The sequence below is a fragment of the Coturnix japonica genome, chromosome 12 (assembly GCF_001577835.2).
Source record: "Coturnix japonica isolate 7356 chromosome 12, Coturnix japonica 2.1, whole genome shotgun sequence".
Lineage (NCBI taxonomy): Eukaryota > Metazoa > Chordata > Aves > Galliformes > Phasianidae > Coturnix > Coturnix japonica.
This window is the reverse complement of record NC_029527.1, coordinates 1,269,261-1,289,709: the sequence shown is the minus strand read 5'-3', so window position 1 is coordinate 1,289,709 and position 20,449 is coordinate 1,269,261. Positions and strand designations below refer to the sequence as shown.

Sequence of the window (20,449 nt, the reverse complement as noted above, 5' to 3'; positions counted from 1 at the left end):
CGAAGTGAAGAAGGGGAGAATATCTGAAAAAGGAAACTCCTAAGGGCTGGATGCTGCAGATTCCAGGAAGAGAAGCCTTAGTGAGAACTCCCTGTGACACAGAGCACAGCCCAAGGAAAGGCTTCACAGCAACTACTCTATCTTCTCAGCCTGCCCTAAGAACTGGATGTCCCTTTGGTCTGCATGTTTCTATCTGCACCACAGAGACTTGACTCCCCAAGCAAAAGCCTACAGCACCACACAAAGCTCAGAACAGACTGGGCTGTGTTCTGATATATACTTCAGGACCAGTCCTGGGGCAGGAGAGAGTCCAGGCCTAAGAAAGGAGGCACAAACAAGGCTCAGAGACCACCAGCACTGCTCCAGCACCTGCAAAAATATCCCTTGTGACATGAGCTGAGCAGCACAGACACAGAGGCACACCTGCTCAGTATCTTCTGAGCCACTCACATTACACTTCTGCCCACCTTTGAATAGATGGTGACATTTATCCAGGCAAGGCGTCGGCTCAGGTGATTGAGTTTCTCAGAGAAGACCTTCTGGCTCTTCAGCAGCTCCTCATGGATGTCTCTCCTCTGAAAAGAGCGCAGAGATGTGAGGGCAGATATCACTTCTACTTATACTATGCTTTTCCAAAGCTGGACAAACAACACAAAAGTAAATACCACCCTGGGGCTAGCAAGGCAGAAGAGAAAGAGGTCAGCTCCCCTTCTGAGGAAGGGGTGGGAATTGGTGCTATAAAAAGCACTTACTGGCCTCAGTTGCAGCCCACAAGGCCTGATGCAGACACTGGTCCTGACAGCTTTAGGATCAGCTGCTGTCAGAGATACTTTTTTAATGCATCACTGGATACATTCTGTCTCCAGCAGCTGGAGAGGACATAAGTGTCCCAAGTTCACCACTGCAGGGTATTTCCTACTTGTTTTTTTCTGAACCCTCCACTGTGCCTGTGAATACCAGATCTAATGAGAAGTCCCAGCAGCTCAGACAAAAGTGCAGTAGCTGTGGATTGGAGGGTCTCCTCTGGACAGGAAACCTTTCCAAACCCCAACTCCCATCTTCAGGAGAATGGCTCCAAGCTGCCAGCAGCACTTGGAGGTTTGAAAACTGCCACAGTCTGCCTGAGAGAAGCTGAAGCAGTTGCTTCAATGACTCTGTTTCTTGAAGCAGTGGTACAATGGGTTGGCACAGCACAAAATGTAGCTGCCAGCTCCAGGCATGAGTTACTACCCCAAAAAATATTAGTTGCTCCAGTGCTGGAAATCATGCACTGTGCTTCAAACCTTTTGCCAGATACTGAGGAGCTACCAGAGAAAGAAGCTGGATGTCCAGAGACACTTACTCTCTTTGGGCAGCGGCTGATTTTTTCCTCTGTGTCTTTCAGTGCCATAGCATACTCATTCACATCATCTGACACACCAACCATCTGAAAAGCAAGCAGATTCCAACAAAGCATGATGGCATTTTCTTCCTTACACACAAAAGCATGCAATCTGATCCCTTGTGGGAGCTGGGAGAAGGAAACACACAGTCTCTAAGCAAGCAGAAAACAGAGAGTCAGTACAGAAGTAACAGAGACTGGGAGAAGGGATGCCTACAAAGCACGTGCCGCTTACCTTCCCAAGCTGCTGGTGGACACTGAGGTTGTACATCATCACTATCCCATCCAGGACTTCCAGGAGGGAGTTCTCTGTAATGGGCTGGTCTGGCTCCTCTGGAGGTCTCCCCAGCAAAAGACCCTCATTTCCATGGCTGCCTTCAACTGCAATCCACCCCCAAGACAGGAGAGAAGTTCTCAACAAGGTATTTTGGCACCACAGCTCCTGCCTGCACCTCTCTCAAGCCAATGACCAGAACCCTGCAGTATATCTGTAACATGCTATTCCTTCCCTAGACACACAAACACACTGTCCCACCTCACTGTGTGCATCGAGTTGACCTGCCAGATCTGCTCTAACAGACCCAAGCCACATTTCAGAGACTTGCCTGGTCCCACCAAGGGGCCAACAACAACAGTGCTGCCTCCAAACTACCTCCCTGCCAAGTCATGCTATTCTTATAGGAGCCAAGACAGCACCTCCTTACATACAGGGTGCAAGAACATCAAGAGTGTTATGTGCAGGACAGCAGAGTGGTTAACTGTGGACTCTGTGGGTCTTAGCATGCCCTGGGAAAGCAAAGAAGCAATGCTGTAAGTAAACAGATTGCTTTCCTCTCAAGAGCAGGGGGAGCTGAAGAGGCTGTTCTCCCAGGGACCAGCTGGGCCATGCTAGCATGCAGAAGTACTCACTGTCCTCCTCTGTACGCTGTTCCACACTTAGAGTGCGTACTTTGACCTTCTCAAGGGTACCAAGAGGCCGCCGTGGGTTCATCAGGCTGACGGCCGCTGTGCTGAGGAAGCGGTTGGCACGGCCCAGGGTGGGAGAGCTGAGCCAGCCAGGTCTGGCAAGAGCTCCACCAATGGCCAGGGTGGCAGATGGACGCTGAGACTGAGAAAAAATTAAGGGAGAAAGAGTTCTAGCTGTTATGCTGCTCACTATTCCTCCCTTATTCCTGCAGGGATTTTGGTACAGGTGCACAAGGGCTACTGGAAAGGGAGATGATGCTCAGTTAGCCAATGTGTGCTCCTTCATCTGAGGCACATGTCAGGCACAACAAGCAGATCTGCACAGCAAGGAGCTGCTGTGCCTACAGCTGTCATGCCCTCCTTTAAAAGTAAGGACTGAGAGTTGCCACAGAGAGGGCCACATTCAGATCAAGGGATAGTTACAGTGCAGAGAAAATCTGGCTGTTCAGACTTGCTGTACCCAGGTCCTTGGTGACCTCCCACAAGTTTAGCTGTTAACCTGGCTGCCCATGGGCTGGTTACAGTGCTGGATCAGACACTGCTTTCCCCTAAACAAAGCTTTTCAAGCTAGAGGCTAAGCTTGCTGCCCAACACCAGTGGCTCACCTGTGCTGCTGATGTTGCCGATTCCTCATCTTCATCAAGATCATCCATAGTCACTGCCTGCAGCTCCGCAGGATCAATTAGGACATTGGCTTTTGCAGCCAGGTCATCTGCACAGAGCACACCAGAGTGGCTGTGAATGCACAAGTTACCTGTCACAGCCCTAGGTTCATTCTTTTTCCTGCTTCTCAGCAGCAGAGAAGCAGACAGCGAGGTTGGATGCTGCATCGGAACAGGCTCACTTCACCCCAGCTCACCTCTATACCCTTACATGGAATTCATCTTCCCTTGCTAACATAGTGGATACCAAACAATGACAGGTACTACTCGTTTCTGTTCCTATCCCTACCAGCAGAATAACTGGAGAATCAGGAGACAATGACTAGGGCCAGAGGCAGGGAAGTTGAATGTGATACTCAGGGACATGATTTAGCAGAGGGTTGTTAAGTTAGACTGTGGTTGGACTCGATGATCTTTAAGGTCTTTTCCAGCCTGAGTGATTCTACAATTCTATGGTTCTCAGACATGTCCCCAGATCACTAGGACTGCAGGATCCCTTCACAGCCCATCAGAGCAACGTTGCTCTGATGATATGGCTATGCTGTACAAAGTCTGAATGTGCTTTCTTGTCCATAGGCACAGGTTTAAAGTGGTCCAGAAAGAACATAGGGCTGCTGCTACTGCTTGCTTGGAGTGGTACAGCAAGTACTGTGCAGGCAGTCAGTACTTTGACAGTTTTCAGCCCTTGGCTGTGATGCAGCAAGAACACTTCCCCAGCAGGTATTCCCAGGCTATCTCCCTTCCTTCCACTAGCCATAGGCTGAACAGGTATCCTTGTAGGACTGCCCGAGTTGGTCTCCCATCTTACATCTGCATGTCACTACAGCTGCAGCAAGGGGGGCTGGCATAGCACTCACCCAGGCAAATGGCAGAGCTCCCACAGGGAATCATCCTGGCTTTGCTGCTGGGCTTGTTGGATAGGCTGGGATTACCCTGACACAGAGAGGGACTGAGACCTGACTCTGCTCAGCAACTCTCCACTATCCCCACTATACACCATAATGAGTTTGGGGCAGAGAATAAAAGCACATCAAGAAAAATCAGGACAGGAGTTCAGAAAAAAACTTTCCAACTGAACACTCAGGACAGAGCCTGCAATTAGGAGAAGATAAATCAGTGCCCAAATCACAGACATAAAGAGGAAGCTGTTAACTTAAACAACACTCCACCCCAGAGGGATGCTGCCTTCTCTAGAGTAACTTACATTACATCAAAATTCAAGTCTCCTCTCCTTACATTTAATCACATTTCACTACCCACAGCTCCCTCCCTGGGATGTCTCCTTGGTGAACTTCAGCCAGGACCTGTGGTAAAGCTGCTAGAGGTGAGAGTGCTTACCTTTCAGAGTCTTCTTGAGATGAGACAGAAGACCACCGAGTCGCTGAAGGTCAAAATAATCCACCTTCCCATTATAGAAGAGTTGGGGAGGGACATATGCCTCTGAAGTAGATAAGGAAACTTGTTTGTCCTATCAGACTCATACACAGGAATCCCTCAAAGATGCTAGCACCAACAGGTAAGCCCTAAGACAGAGCCCAGGGCCCAGGCTGGTGCTGCACTGAGTGACTGCTTTTGTTGTCCCAAGAACACAAGCCATTGAGTCAGAGGTAACTTCCAGAACAAAGCAAGAACTAGAGGTGCACCAAAGCAGGAGGCAGCAAGGCTCCCAGCCCTTCCTCCCTCCCAGTCCCACTCACTGGGGTAAACTAGATCCTTTGTAAACTCTTCAACTCTCACCTATCTACTCTAACCGGAGCTGGAGTCCACTTCATCCCATACAGTACTGCAAGGCACTTAATGAATCTAGAGAAATAGTAAGCCAGAAGTAAGAAATGGGATAGGTAAAGCTCGGATTAAGAGTGGGAAAGCAACTGGCATTTACTTGGTTTCTCCTTAATCCCACAGAAATCCCTGTAAAAACTGGTAAATACGTTACCCTGTACTTTAACTATTGATCACAATGTATTCTTTTGCAAGTCTCAAAGAAATTGTCCAGAATAAGTCTGGATGTCTACTGGATTAGATCTGCATACAGGAATTTCCCAGGATCTACAGGCACAGCATGCAGAAGGCACCAGCACCCATGAGAAACACAAAGTTTTCAGCATCCTGGAGAACAGTGCCAGGAGACAAACCCTGTCCCAAACATACAACTGTCCTGCTGGCTTCTCTACCAAGCCTTACCTTCACTGCTCAGTGCAGCAGGTGCCTTCACCTTGTGGCCATCCCAGAAGAAACGCAGGGCAGCAATGAGCCGGTGCAGGAAGCACACCATGTACTCTGGTGGGCACAACACAGTCAAGTTCTAGGGCAACAATGAGAGTTCAGCCATTAGGGCAGCTGTGAATGTGCTTCTTAGTTCTGGTGGCCACATGGCCCAGGCAGAAACGTCCTATTCTGTCTTGTTCAAAGCACATGCACCCGTTTACAAAGAGCACCTCCAGTTTCCAGCACTGGGATGGAGCTCAGTGCTGATGGCAGGTAGCTGCTTCCACCTCTGTAAAATCCCTGGCCCTACAATAACAAGCTGGTGTGACAGAGGAGGGTGGATACCACGTGTTCCACCTCTGGAGATGGGCTGCTTGTTAACACAGAGGGGCTGGTGAGGAAAGGGTTTCCTGCAACAACATATCCCCACCCAGGTGGTGAAGATGATGCTGTATCTAAGTATCAACTTCAGTTCATCTGCTGGAAGCAGCTCAGCCAAAAGGGCAAGAGCTCCCACCACAATGGTACCAGAGAGCTCTTCAGGTGAGGCCTGTGGGAAGGCTGTCCCTCCGACTTACCCCTCTATTGCTAGCATTTTCCTGAAGAAACTTGCGGAATTTGTTCAGGAAGATGTATCTGGAAGCTTCCCCCTGGCAGGAGGAAAAGCAGGTGGTGAACTCCCAGGGAAAGGCATTAACTATCTGTCTCTGTTGTGCTGGCTCAGGGATGCATCTGGGCTTTGGGCACGTAAGGTACAAGGGCACTGTATTTTTTTCCCTATTAGTTAGGCAGATCTGCAGTGTTCTGCTACATCAATGGGTAGCCAGAATGTCTGCAACAAGGTGTGGGCCTGCAGCGATGCCTGGATCCTTGTGGGGTCCAAAGCTGCTGAGAAACAGAGCTCTATATGCTTGGGAGCTACATTCAGCAGAAGAAAGCAATTGATCCAGGTACCACCACTGCTGGAGCACCCATGAGTATCCTGTGGGCCACTGCTTTGCAGTGCTGTGTCTTCTGATGCCCATACCGGGATGCACAGCTTTATCCAGCTGAACATTCTCCACCCGCTCTGTAGAGGCACACACATAAATGACATTTCTTTTCTCTCTGGAATTAATATTAATTGTCAGGGTAGAATGCACTGAGGTCAGACTGTGTCTGCCTAGTTCTACAGAAACACAAGGCTGGCCCAGGTGCAGGTCATGTCATCAGTCAACACTGGCAAAGCATCTGAGACTATCTATGATTCTGTGATTCCATGATACCCCTTTAAACAGAGCCCAAAAACTCAATTTCTGTAGTTCAGCCTGCTTTACTGGATCAATTAGAGAACTGCTTCTGAGGACTAAGCATCTCCACAGCTGCATTTCTGTACCTTACAAGTCATGGGATGCAAAGATAATGTAGCAAAAGATTCACAAAGTGCTTACCCCTCCTCTGTCCTTGTTGTTCAGCAGCAGCTTCAGAATTTGAACCTGGAGACCTTCTACCACTAAAACAGGGACACAGCAGTTTGCTATTGGACAGTAACAACTGGAAAGCAACTGCCCATGCTAACTCCACCAGTACTCTGTCATCAGGAGAAAGACCACCACCCCAGCAGAGAACCAGGTCCAGCAGAACGCGAGTCCCATCACCAGAAGAATTTTCTCTTCTACCCAGCAGTAAATCCATCCCCAGCTGACAAACAATACCCCTAAAGGTGGGTTGTGCTTTGCTCAGAACACCTGGCAGAATGCTGCATATGTGGGCAGTGGGGACCCAACACCTGTACCCATCCACCAGGTGACAGTGGCCATGGCTGGCTCCTGCCTCTGCAGTGCAACCTTTGTGATGGGAATACGGCTACATGCCAGGCCAGGAAGGCAATCTGGAAACAGCTCATAGGTTGGTCTCTCTGGCTGCACACATAAAACTTGGCAATCTCTCTCCTTCCTCACAGACCTTCAATGCGCTTCTTGAGCCGCTGGCAGCCTCTTTCATACGCCCGCCGCCTCAGCCTTTCCTCAGCACTCTCCTCCTTTACCTCCTTACTCTCCTTGCCCTGGTTGAGGAATAGACAGAGATTAGGAGGAGCACACAGCATGGGGCAGCATCCTGCCAAAGTGGGAGAATAACTTGGTGAAACAAGGCACGAGTGTGTGGACCCAGAAGCACACCCAACCGGCCCTCCTTGGCCTTGTAACAAATCAGGGCAGGAGGTCTTTTGAGGACACACAAGCCCATCCACAACTTCTCTGACTCTGTGAGGTTCCCTTCCAAATCTATTGCCATGGAAAACTGCCACTTCCCCTGTCCTGAGCCACACAGCCTAACAGGAGATGACAGGCAGCAGAGGGGTACAGATCCACACAGCCCTGCTGGGTTTCCCTGCATTAACAAAGGCCCACAGACTACAGAGGCCCTTTGGTCTCCTTAGCAGATGTGCCCTTACTCACCTCCTTGGTGAAGCGGTTTGGCCACCACGTGGTGGGAATGAGCTCCTGCAAACCAGCCTCCTCCACACGCAGTGGGCTCTTAATGTAGAAGAACACAACCGAACGGAGCACATCAAAGCTGAAGCAAAGTTAAAGGAAGCACAAGAAGCTACGGCAGAGAAGGGATGGCGTATGTTTCCAGAGCTGTAGTAAGTGACCCCTCTCCAAAACCACTCAAAGCTCTGCAAAATCCAGAGCCTCCTTCTCCAGAGAGAAGCCTCTTGCACTCAGCACAGGAGCCACTTGAATGATGGCATGGCAGCTAGGCAGCTCTGAAAGGAGTCAGAGCAGTGGTCTGCCCTAATGCCTAAGGACATTAGAGCAGCTGGTCAGGTAGAAATAAAGCCCTGTGTGTTAGTATGATGTGACATTCATGGCACTGCTTCTCGCTCCTCAAAGCAGGACTTTGCAGAGAATGGTGTCAGGCAAACAGATGATATTTGAGAAATGACCTCTCAAAATGGGGTGGCTTCTGCCTCCTGGGACCTGCTAATCCTTCAGTCTCCTTGGCTGCATTATTGAGAGCAGGGAGGACAGAGAACAGAGCAGGCACAAAGGATACAGAACATTGCTGAGGAGATATTTCCTAGATTTCTCATGCTTCAAGACTGCAATGGTGAGCCGGAGGTAGTGAATCTGGGGAAACAAGAGAAGCAAAACTGACTCCATCTATATAAGAGTACCAACTCTCTAAGAGGTGCAGTGGGACAGAACTGCCACTGCTAGATCAAATAACTGCAGATAATTCCAAACATTAGGGACCTTTGGACAAAGGGACATAACAGAAACTGGCTCGTCAAAGATTCCTGGAGATTCAGAAGTGCAACTCACTTGTAATCCTAGGTCTGGGATGATAGGAGAGAACCTGTAGGCCCGCAGCAGTGACATCAGCAGCTGCTTGAGGCATTCGTGCACTTCATATTCCTGAGAAAACAAGAAACAACAGCAACAGGATGGCATCAGGAACAGCTGTAGTTCCCACAGTGCAGCTTTGGAAGGATGCAGCATTTACTTCTGCATTGAAAACACAGGCACTCTGAACCCAAAGCATTTGCTCACCTTACTCAACAGGAGAGTGTGAGCAGTGGTTGCTGCTTTGCTACAGAGGAATAAGCTTCTGTGTGAATAAAACCAACCCAATGGACGAGCCAAAGTCCCAGGTCCCATTTGACTGGGCTGAGTCACCCACCCCCACAGCCCCCAAACCTACTCAACTCAGCAACGGCAGAATTAATCCACAAGGGAAAGACAAGCTACTCTTGTTAAACATGACGGTGAAGGAACTGCCTTGTTGAGTCCAACTGACAGCCAACCAGTGGGACAAATCCGTCTCTTCTACAATTTTGGCAGCCCCATTGGCACATTTGCCTTCATTTGATCAACAAGATAATCTCAGGAAGAGGAATGTCTACCACAAAATGGCATCTTGTCACCAGGAAGGCAAAGAAGTTGACCATTACCAGAATGTTCCAGTGGATGCCCCTATTCTCAGCACCTCCCAGCACTCTAACAACTCACCTCCATGAGAAGCCACATGAGATCCAGCAGCTGCTGAATAAGGGGATGGGCCTCCACTGCTCCTCCTCGCTCCAGGATGCTCAACAGGAAGGTCATGAGCACATCTTCCACCAGGTACACCTTGCACTGCAGGAAGACAGGCAAGTTAACAGCCTTCCAAGGCAGAGTCACTTCCCAAGCAAAGACTGAGGCCCAATTTACATCCCTTTGTCAGCACATAACCATAAGAAGATTGCAATGAGCAGGCAAAACTCACCATAAGAGGGGAGAAATAATTGAAGATGTGGGCTAATGTAATCAGCACTGTGGGTTCTCCCTGCAGCTGCCACATGGATGCATCCTTCTCCACCAGCTTCCCCTCCTGCAATGACAAACCCAGAAAAACACAGCTTGGTGCCTGCCCAGTCCATCCTGCACGTCATTACTTGTAAAGGGGAATCTCTGCAGAGGAGGTCAGCAAGCGAACAAGGCTTCCAAATAAATTGAGTCTATAGTAGAGAGCATTCCCTGCACTTTGGGCATAAACAGAACATCTCTCACCCTAGAGGGAAAAAAAACCTGGTTTCTATTGAACGCTGGTACAAGCAAAACAGTTCTCATGGCACGCCTGCCAGAGTGTGACCCCATCACTGCACCGGGACATCAGGAGAATGTATGGGCTGCAAACAAACTTCTTTCAAGGCTGCAAAATCAAATGCAGTAATTCTGAACCGTGTACAAAGTGCAGAACCACATTCCCTGGCATGACATCCCCCAGATCTGCCCAGTAACATCAGCCTACCGTCACATCGATCCCAGTGTGGATCACATTCTTCAGGAAGCCTAGCAGCTTGCGAGCCTTCACGAGGTCTGCAACAGGAGGATCCTGCAAGGGGCGGTAGCCTTCCACTGGATAAGTGGGCAAGCGTTAAGGTAAAATGCAATCAGATTCTTTCAGGACTTTTTTATCTGAGCAAAGAAAAGTATTTGTTTTACAGTATGTATGCTTAAGTCAGAGTTTAAGGCAAAGTGCACTTCTAAGTGCATGATAAGCCATGAGATCTCCTCAATACTGAGTGTATCGAGTTCTTCCCTACCTGCTTCTGATCAGAAAGGAACCTCCATGACAACTATGAAGGGGCACATTCAGAACTACTGCAGGTCTCAGCTTTCACACAGAAAGGCAGCATGCAATGCTTCAACTATGCTAGAGGCCCTGCATGGCTGTGAGGTTGAACAGACCCAAAGCCAAGAGGCTCAGAAGCACAAAAGGTTTCCAGGTCTAGAAAGTAAGATTTTTCTACAATCTTAATGGCTGGAAACAGGCAGCTCCCAGCTTGAAGTGTTAGCTGCTGATTCAGAGCTTAAAGTAAACTCAATTTCAGCAATTGCTAGCATCAGCAAAGGTGACTGTGGGCCCTGAAGGTGTGGTCCAACTAAGGGATGTCAGCTTCTTCTCTCCTTAATCCTGCTCTGAGCAGAAGTGCTAAGAGAAGAACATGAACTGCACTCAGACATTCTACAGCCCCCATAGATGGTCTCAAGGCTGGCTCTTCTCCCTTCAGACCTCCTCTCCCCACAGCCAAAGGATATCGAAGTGGACGGCTTCCAAAGTTAAAAGCAACAGACTCTTTGAATGAGAGACTGATGGCAGGGAAGTAAGCCATTCCAGCACCTCTTGTGATGTTATCGAAAGCAGTTCCTAGAGAGATGCCGTTTCTGAAAGAAGAAAAGCCCACAAAACTTCAGCTATGACCAAAGTGTTCTGTGGTCAAGCAGGCAATTCACGTGTCTGCACTCCCCAACCAGCAACCTCCCAACACTGACATTGAAGTCATTCATACTTCTAAACACTCGTAACTGGGAATCACAGGGAATCACAGCTGAATTCTCATTTGCATATAATGGCATGGAAAAGTACTGGCGTCTGCACAATATGAAGAGCCCTGCTCAGCTCCAAGGACAACCCAAATCCTTACAAGGTATGTGATTACCAGGACATTTTAGAGGCCAGTGGAATTTTTTGCCTCATCCACTTGACACTTGACACATAGAAGGACAACGGTCTCAGTACACTCTTCTCTGAAAGACAATGGCAGCATATGAGAGTTTTTCATTCCAGCTGACTTGTCTCAGGCCATATTTTAGGGTCAGGGAACAATTCTTACTCAGACTGGCTGTTGCTCACTGATCATTGGAGATGGAGGCTGGAAATTTATCAGATTTATCACACTTCCCTCCAACTCTAGGACAGGCAATGTCTACACTTGCCATGAAAGCAATCAGTGGGGCTCAGCCAGCTGTAGTACTAAACTTCTCAGCATGTGCCTTCTCCATCAAAACCCCAGCAAACTTTAGGAGCTTGAGCACTTTTCTAACAACTGCTCTCACCCAAACCTAGGGGACTCTAAAGCTCACCTAGATGGCTTCTCAACACAAAGCAGAAAAGCAAATGCTGGAGCTAACACGGAACGTAAAGGGGAGGAGGAAGAAAGAGGGATCAGCAACCTACTGGGCAACAAGGAAACATGTAGATTACATGCAGCCATTCACACAACAGGGAACTGGGCAAAGATGCTTACAGGCAGAAAGCAATAGTGCCTTCCTCAAGGTCTATCAGACAGCTGACGATGTCTCCAGCAGCCCAAGACTGCATTAAAAGGAGAAAAAAAAAGTATGTTAGACACATACCCAGCAAGTTCCCACATCAGAAGGGCTGTAAGCCCAATCAGTCCCTTATAAGTCAGGGATGAAGGAGTGACAGCTCCTTCTGACAGCAGCTCACATTGCATTTTCAGACACTTCTGGAAGCCTCTGGATGGGATTTTCTTTTTCCCCTTGAGCACTAGGAACATGCACAGGATCAGAACAACGCTTATCCCAACACTGCATCATCCTCTGATGCGCTACAAAGAACCAGAGCCTTTCAGACACCATCAGCAGCACTGTGCTGGGAATCAGTCTGCTGGGCATGCCAAACAAAGCTCCCACACCGGGTGCCCAGCACCAATCAACTACAAGTAAGTGCTGGCACACAGCCTTCCCAACAGCAGACTGAAGCAGGAAGCACAGATCAAATGAGCAGGAGACACCTGCTTTCTTTTCCCTTCCTGGAAGGACAGTACTCACTTTGCCATAGTTGGTAGTAGTCACATTCCACTTGCGCACCCTATTGCCATCATATGCATAGGAATCTGGCGTATCTCCAACTCCTTCCTGCATCACAGTATCGAAGAGGAGACTCAGATTTGGACAAGCACAAAGGATCCCTCTCATTGCAAGAGCAGCTTCAAGGGGGAGACTGGCAGACAGGGTGTGCAGCTGACAGCAGACATGGTCTGCCCACGGCCTGTGATCTTTGTCTCTGTTCCCTACTAACATTTGGGTTAGAAAAACAGTACTGCTACATCACACTTGCAAATCACTGTCAAAGCAGCCCCTCAGGATGTCTGTCAATCTCCCTCTCAAGTGCAAACCTTCCCATCACCAAACATCCCACCCAGTGCCTGACAAGAGCTGGTCTGGGCCTGCCTCCCCCCAGCAAAGAGGAGGAACACCAAGCAGCCACGTGCAGGATTTACACTACCTCCTGATTAAATCTGCAGTTGAGAGTACACCAGCCAATCTGCATGAGTCCCTGGGAGGAGATAAGCACCTCATAAATCCATTTCCCTGAAAAATAAGAGATGCCACACAGTCAATCCATGCTGCTTAACTCATTGCTAGGGGAGTAAAATGTGATACAGCTCCCATAGAAAATAATCTGGTGCACAAAGGGCATTTGCAACATCCCCAGGACTTCCCTCCCAACTCTTCACTTGGGCACCACATAATTCTCCACCCTCCTGACTTCCTGAAAAACCAGTGGATAAATTTGGGGGCTCTGGAACTGCAACATATTCAAGATTTCCTGTGCTCGCCAGTTGTGTAACTCTCCATGTGTTCTTCCTGGGATCTTAATGAAAGCATCACCCACTTATCTTCTTACCTTTGTACACACACGTTGTGGCCCTGATAGAGCCAAAGTTACTGTGGCCAATCACCTGGACAAAAAACAGAAGATATTACAAAGTTAGGCAATAAGGCCTCAAAACCAAGGTGTAGTGAAGAATATCAGCTAATGAACCAGCAGGAAACTAATAGAGACAAAGGAGAAAGGAAGAAGTACAGCAGCACAGCCTGGCCTCAGCTTGTCCTCTCTGTTAAACAACGTAACAAGAAAGGAAGGAAGAGGCAGCCACTGGAAGGAGAGACAGGAAAGTTGGTTGCCATCTCCTCCTCTTGCTTAGCCAAGCTCTTCACTGAGCCATTGGGCCACTCTCCCACCCTTGCAGCTCCACTCAGAGCTTGCTAAGACTTGGGTACTGCTAGACCTTTTTCTCAGGAGAGATCATTTCCTCCAGGACTCCTCAGCTTTTTAAGTAGAATCCGTTTCACAACATATTACAAAGCCAGTGTAAGAGACCTGCCATGACCAACAAACAGAGTGCTTTTTGTCTCACAAGCCCACTTCCTGCAGCAGCCAGCATCACACTCACCCCAAGTAAGTCATCATCAACCAGCAGGAGCCCCTCAAAGCCACTCGTGTGGTCCAGCACCACAGTAGAGGGACCAAGCCGGCCCTCTGGTAACTGATCTGAAACAAAGAGTTGCAGATAACGTTAGGAAAAGATGTGCAGGATTTAAAGGTAGCTCTGAAGTGTTGCTGGACAGACTACAATGGCACCTGAATTCTGCACAGTGTTACATATGTAAGACCATGAGAACTTCAGGAAAGGAGACATCCATGAGATGTAAAGAAATTAGAGCACAGGATGGCAGAAAACTGCTTACTTGGGGAACTGCAATTGTGTGACATAACTTGTCCCCCCCAGTTTGACAGCACAGACACAGATTACAGGCATCTTGTGCCTCCTACCTTGGCTGTCTTCAGAGCCATTCTCCTCTGCTAGCAATCGGTCAAGGTGCTCCTGCAGGTTCTGGAATGTCAGGTGTTTCCTAGGGAATAAACACACAGGAGCACTTCAGAAAGCTCTGCCTTCAAGTTTTAAAGTGTTTCAGTCCAGACACGTGTCAGCATAGAATGGTGTTGACACATGAACCAGGAAGTTCTGTCAATCTGGGTTTCTTGTCATGGATCTGAGGAATTTTCTGACCAGCATGTTGGTGCAATGAATGAAACAAGAACCAAATACAGTGTGAACAAATGAAGCAGTTAACAGAGGATCCTTCAGTCTTCAGCCTGCTAAGGAGTATTTTGCCAGCTTGTACTGGCAATGAGTAAAGACCAGGACACTGCTGAGGCTGACATCATACAAATACAGCATAGGACAGGATTTAGTTCTTTTCCCAAGTACTTCATACTACAAAACCAGAAAGAAGACCATATCAGCAGCTGTAGCAGCTCAGACAGAGGTCAAGCTCTCCCAGCAACATCTCCATGAGAACAACCAAAAACCATTTTGTCTTCACACATTCTGTAATAAAGCAAAATGCCTCACCAACACCCTCCATGCTACCACTGCAGAGACCTTCCACACAGACACCCTCAGTTCTCTCGTCTCAAGGTTGCCTCACTCAGTTACAATACAGGAGACCTTCCAGACTTGTGGTTGTTGCTCTTACTCTTCCTCAAAATCTCTGCAGCTCCAAGATAGCATTTTGGAGCTGGTGCAACCACAACACGCTAATCAAGATGAGGGCTGACCACAAATTCATTCTGTGGCATAACGATTTTCCTTTTCCAGAATCCCTTTGGTACCGATCCTTTACTTCCTATCTGCTTTTTTTTCTAACTTACTGAAAAATTTCTCTCCCTCCAGTCTCACTCCTGTGCAGCAGAAATCAGCCCAGACCCCATTACCTTATGCGTAAAGTTGGGGCTGTCCCCCTTCCAATACATCACTTTGTAATAGCAGCAAACTTTGTCATTTCATACTCTTTCCCTTTTAAAACTTCCCAAGGATTAACAGAACAGCACTGCTTGTGTTGCGTTTGTGGGACCATCATGATTTCCCTTTATTACTGTGAGAGTTGCTGGCTTTTCCTACCATGGTTCCCATTTCCACTCATCTGTGGAACAATTATTCCACTTCTTTGGGACCAGGGTTTCTTTGCAGAAGTGGTGAGAGACATCCTGAAAGCCCAATGGATTCATGAAGATGCACAGAAGTGGAATCAAAGAAGCAGCTTTGGATTGGCAGGAGAGAACGGCTTCAGCAAAGCAGCTGTATCAGCAGCTAGCATGAAGAAGGAAAGTAGGAAAGAGGCAAAAGAGCACGAGACAGACAGAGAGAGGACAGCCAGAGAGGTTTACAATGAGCTCCCCAAAAGACAACATATCGTACCATAAAAGTTGCTCTTGTGTAGTAAATCTATTTTCAAGACCAATCTGACTGCTACTGGGCTTTCTACCAAGTCCAGGGAGAAGATTGGAAGGGAGCTACAAACAGAGAGACCAATCCAACAAACTGTCAGTTCTGTGCTTGCACTTCATTCATCACCTGGCAAAGAATTTAGCATTACTAACAACCAAAATGCCTGGGCACATGGAACATACCAAGACACGTTGGCAGGAGAGCTTGTGGCCAAGTAACATAACCCACCTTGCCTCCCCCCACAAAAACCTTAGCTCATCAAGCACACAGGAGACCAAGAGCTATTTTTAGCAGCCATAGGCTCACATTTGAGCTGGCAGTACTAAGTATAGATGGGGGAACATGACCCCAGCCCACTCTGCAGCACCGCCCACCCAGCAGCAGCTCCAAACCTGCCTCTCTGCAACACTTGGACCTGCTCTGCACCCAGCTGACTTGTCTCTGCCAAACGATTTAAATGCAAAGGAGCTTTTTCTCACCCAAAGCTACAAGTTGCTGGACTCCAAGGTGAAGGAGAAATGAAAGCAAAGAGATGGAAACAGACACTGTACAACAATTTTGTGTTTCTTTTCCTTTGGTGACACCTAACATGAAAAGTACCAACAATTCCACTGCCTGAGAAGCATATGGTCTTCGATGTACAAGTAGCAGCCTTGCATTTAGTTCACCGGGCACTGATGACATACTTTTCGTTAGCTTAAATCTGTGAACTTTGCACTTTTTTGCAAGCAGAATGAGAAGGTGAATGCACACTTGCCTATTTATTTCAGAAGTATTGCCTCGTGACCTTTTATACAGGGTTGTACATGCAGGGGACTGACACAGCATCACTGCCATCTAGAGAGTAAGAAGCCCCATACCTGTAAGCAGCTGCAGGCTGGTTCCCATCAGCACTGGAGAAGACCCGATGCAGATAGTCATTCAGTAGCCTGCTGTTCACAATCCCTTGTGAAAAAAAAAAAAAAAAAAAAAGAGAGAAAAATAAGATTAGAGAGTTACAAGTAAAATATTAATTTCAAGTACAAGCAATAAGGTTTGCAGACCAACACAGGGGAAGACGGAGCTCCGAGAAGTTATTTACCTTCTCACTCTCTTCACTAACAGCCCTAGAGCGCAGCAACATGAAGCAAGTGCATTCCTGAAACAGGGGAGGCTACCAGTGGTTCCCCAGGGTAAGACTACACCTTCAGGAGCACAGCTGTACTACTTCCAGATAGAGTAACTTCAAATTTGAAAGCGGGGATCCAATTTAAAAGCAAAACCAAACCCCCAAAACCAAAAACAAATAATACTGCTGTTACAATTCCTGATGTCCTGGAATATAGGACCTGCAACAGAGCCCTCAAATACCAGAACTGTGATTTTACAAGCACAATTCTGATGGATCATTCAGCCCAGGAGAAAATGGACTGCTTACAAGATACTACCGCTTCCAAGGAAGAGACAGATCTCAGAACCTGAGAAGCCATCTACCCCAAGTCAGTTGGGACAAAGACAAACAACGCCACACTCTCCAGTCTCACATCACTGAAGAAAGGGCACTGTGACCTGAGCTACTGGTGGAGGCTGCTGGTAGAGGCCCTCCCACAATCTTGGCTCAGCTCAGAGATTTCACTCAGTTTCAGCCCCACCTGTGCCTCTTATCATCAAGATAACCACAACTGAAAGGCAGGTGATCTCAGGTTGATCAGGGGCTGCTCACCCTGATCCACGGCAGTCCTGTTCATACAAAGCATGCTTAGCCCATACCTGCAACCTTGGACTTCTCCGGCTCAGTGCTCAGCCTGTAGTTCTTCCTTGAGATTGCTGTCCCAGCACCCCGTGAGGTCATTCTTCACAGGCACCAGCTCCAGAGCGGAGGTAAGACAGACACCTAGAACAGAACTTGCCGGGGAGGATTCTGCCACCTGAGGACTTCTCCCTTTCTTGTGGGTTCATGCGCCTGGAGTAAACAACAGGGTTAAGCCAAATAAGTCAATGTGCTTCCACTAACGCCACCACACAAGTGCCCAAAACCAGCTAACTGCCAATCCTGCCCTCAGATCCACTTGTCCAACTGCCCAAAATCTTGCCAGGATTTTCCCAATCTTTCCCAAGAGATTTGAAGGGTGGACTATTTGGTGAGCAAGGAAGTAGCTGGTTGGCAGCATCATATCCAGGTGGGAGCCAGTGATGAGCGGTGTCCCTCAGGGGGTCTATCTTAGGACCAGTGCTCTTCAGCATCATTACCAATGACATATGCAGTAGGATTAGCATGTCTGTGGATGACATCAACTTGAGTGGTGCAGCTGATAAAATAGAAGGATACTATCCAGAGTGACCTGGACAAACTTGAAAAGCAGGCCTATGTGAACTTAACAAAGTTCAGTAGGTCTAAGGGCAAGGTACTGTACTTGGATTGGGGCAATACCAGATATGTGTGCAGACTGGGAGAATAATTCTTTCAGAGCAGCCCTAAGAGAAGGACCTGAGCGTCCTGATGGACAGAACATTCTGTATGAGCCAGCAGCTCACAGCCTGGAAGGCCAACAGCATCCTGGGGGGGGCAACAGGCAGGGAGGGGATTGTCCCCCTCTGCTCTGTCCTCATGAGGCCCCACCTGGAGCACTGCATCCAGGTCTGGGGGCCCCAGTAAAGGAGGGATGTGGAGCTGCTGGAGCAGGTCCAGAGGAGGCCATGAAGATGCTCAGAGGCTGGAGCACCTCTCCTATGCAGACACGCTGAGAGAGCTGGGGTGGGCAGCATGAAGAGAAAGCTCCAGGGAGACCTCACTGTGACCTTCCAGTGCCTGAAGGGAGCTTATAAGTAGGAGGGAGAGTGACTTCTGACACTGTCTGATAGTAGAAGGACAAGGTGCAACAAATTTAAACTCAGAGAGGGGAGATTTAGGTGAGATATTAGAAAGAAATTCTTCACTCAGAGGGCAGTGAGGTGCTGGCACTGCTGCCCAGAGCTGTGGGTGCCATCCCTGGAGGTGCCCCAGGCCATGGATGGGCCCTGGGCAGCCTGAGCTGGGGGCAGCCAGCCCACAGCAGGGGTGGGGCTGGGGGGCTGTAAGGTCCCTCAATCAAACCATGCTGTGAATCTGCGGCACATCTCACACAGAACATACAGTAAGTTGGTCTGAGACAAGTTATGAACTCAGTGCCATGCTGAGTGACCAGCCAGGGACCTTCCAGGAACTTCTGGACATCCTAAACAAGCAGGAGAGTGCAGCATTGCTGCCGTGCCACAGTGCAGATCCCACCCGAGCACACAGTGCTGCCAGAAGGTCAGAGAGAGGGCAGAGCAGCACACACACATCTCTGCACCGCTCAGATCGGTGATACAGTGCCTAAAAACAAAGCCGGCCCAAACCCGGCCATTTGCAGCCCGGGCTCTGACTGAGGCCAGGCACTGAACTGTCCGCTCTGGTCGCAAGCAGACCCCGTTTTAGAAGAAGCACAGAACAACCAGCACGGGGGAGGTCAGGTTTTAAACTGTGCCGGTACAGGGCGGGCCGGAGGGCCAGCAAATACAGCTCTGTCCGGTAGCTGCTCTCCGCCCTCCCATCGCGGGCAGACCAGGCCAGCACCGGCAGCCTGGCAGCCGTCAGACCTGCGGCACTGCCCGGACGCAGGAGCACAGCCCGGCTCCTGGCCCACCCCGCACTGCCCCAATGTCCCGAACGCAGCCACATCCCCACGGCCACAAACGCCCCCAGGAGCGGGCAGCCTCCCACCGAGCCGCCGGCCCCGCTCCCAGTCTCGGCCCCGGCCCGGAAGGACGCAGACGCGGCCTCTCCCCGCCCCTCCCCGGCTGAGGTCGCGCTGCCGGGGGCAGCCCCCGCTCCAGGCCCCACTCGGCACATCGCCGCGCGTGGGCTGACACAGGAGCCGGGCAACAAGGCCCAGCGCCCCGCACTCACCGCCGGACCGGCCGCGCCGCCGCTGCCGCCGCACTACGGCGAGCCGAGAGGGCCATGGCGGGAGGGCGCGTTGCTGGGAGACGGGCGGAGGCGCCGAGCAGGCCCAGCCCCGCACCTGCAGGGAGTGAAAGGGTTGATGCTCCAGCACCGGGCACCTGGATGGAAATGAACTACAGAGCCCAGAACTGCATACACAGCCCAGAACTACGTACAGAGCCCAGAACTACATACAGAGCCCAGAACTACGTACAGAGCCCAGAACTATGTACAGAGCCCAGAACTATGTACAGAGCCCAGAACTACGTACAGAGCCCAGAACTACTTACAGAGCCCAGAACTACATACAGAGCCCAGAACTATGTACAGAGCCCAGAACTACGTACAGAGCCCAGAACTACGTACAGAACCCAGAACTATGTACAGAGCCCAGAACTATGCACAGAGCCCAGAACTATGCACAGAGCCCAGAACTACATACAGAGCCCAGAACTATGTCGAGCCCAGAACTACATATCCATGCGGTCAGACAGCAGATGTAACCCCTGACAATGTCAATACACCATCCCTATTCCCTTCAGCTCTCCTCCATGCTTCTCGTCCCACCCACACACATGGCCACAGCACTAGGGTACGGCCTAGAGCTTCTGGAAACACTTCCTTACAATATATTTGATTTATTAGTTTCAATAGTATTCATATTGTATAATAGAGTGTTATCTTGCATTCCGATACCATATTTAGGAAATTAGCTTGTTTCTCCTCAGAGAGTTGCAGCTGTTTTTAATTATTTAAGGTGCAATGTTTCCCCTTTTACAGATGAGCAGATCTGCAGATCCCTCCACACCGCTGCTCATGGAACTGGGCTGAACCAGCCCATAAACCACTGACAAGGGTGGCCATCCCATTTAGGAGCAGTGGCAGCACTGCTGATGCTCTCATAGGAGGCACAACACCTGACTCTGGAACAGCCATGA

The 20,449-nt window shown here is 49.3% G+C and overlaps 1 protein-coding gene across 1 annotated transcript in view; it reads right to left on the bottom strand.

Moving 5' to 3' along the window:
• The window catches only part of RNF123 (ring finger protein 123), a 40,264-nt gene extending 20,677 nt beyond the window's left edge, over window positions 1-19,587 (bottom strand). Inside the window, exons 1-26 of the mRNA XM_015874549.2 lie at window positions 19,476-19,587; window positions 17,318-17,510; window positions 16,429-16,513; window positions 14,110-14,189; window positions 13,730-13,827; window positions 13,180-13,234; window positions 12,778-12,863; window positions 12,321-12,407; window positions 11,774-11,841; window positions 10,785-10,910; window positions 9,994-10,108; window positions 9,469-9,573; window positions 9,213-9,338; window positions 8,526-8,618; window positions 8,257-8,330; window positions 7,656-7,773; window positions 7,162-7,261; window positions 6,648-6,709; window positions 5,796-5,867; window positions 5,194-5,314; window positions 4,348-4,449; window positions 2,953-3,059; window positions 2,291-2,489; window positions 1,617-1,762; window positions 1,343-1,426; window positions 468-575 (exon numbers count right to left, since the gene is read on the bottom strand). Coding sequence (XP_015730035.1) covers window positions 468-575; window positions 1,343-1,426; window positions 1,617-1,762; window positions 2,291-2,489; window positions 2,953-3,059; window positions 4,348-4,449; window positions 5,194-5,314; window positions 5,796-5,867; window positions 6,648-6,709; window positions 7,162-7,261; window positions 7,656-7,773; window positions 8,257-8,330; window positions 8,526-8,618; window positions 9,213-9,338; window positions 9,469-9,573; window positions 9,994-10,108; window positions 10,785-10,910; window positions 11,774-11,841; window positions 12,321-12,407; window positions 12,778-12,863; window positions 13,180-13,234; window positions 13,730-13,827; window positions 14,110-14,189; window positions 16,429-16,513; window positions 17,318-17,399 — 2,499 coding nt within the window. The 5' untranslated portion in view covers window positions 17,400-17,510; window positions 19,476-19,587. The remainder of the gene's footprint in view (window positions 1-467; window positions 576-1,342; window positions 1,427-1,616; window positions 1,763-2,290; window positions 2,490-2,952; window positions 3,060-4,347; window positions 4,450-5,193; window positions 5,315-5,795; window positions 5,868-6,647; window positions 6,710-7,161; window positions 7,262-7,655; window positions 7,774-8,256; window positions 8,331-8,525; window positions 8,619-9,212; window positions 9,339-9,468; window positions 9,574-9,993; window positions 10,109-10,784; window positions 10,911-11,773; window positions 11,842-12,320; window positions 12,408-12,777; window positions 12,864-13,179; window positions 13,235-13,729; window positions 13,828-14,109; window positions 14,190-16,428; window positions 16,514-17,317; window positions 17,511-19,475) is intronic.
• Between the last annotated feature and the right edge of the window lie 862 nt (window positions 19,588-20,449).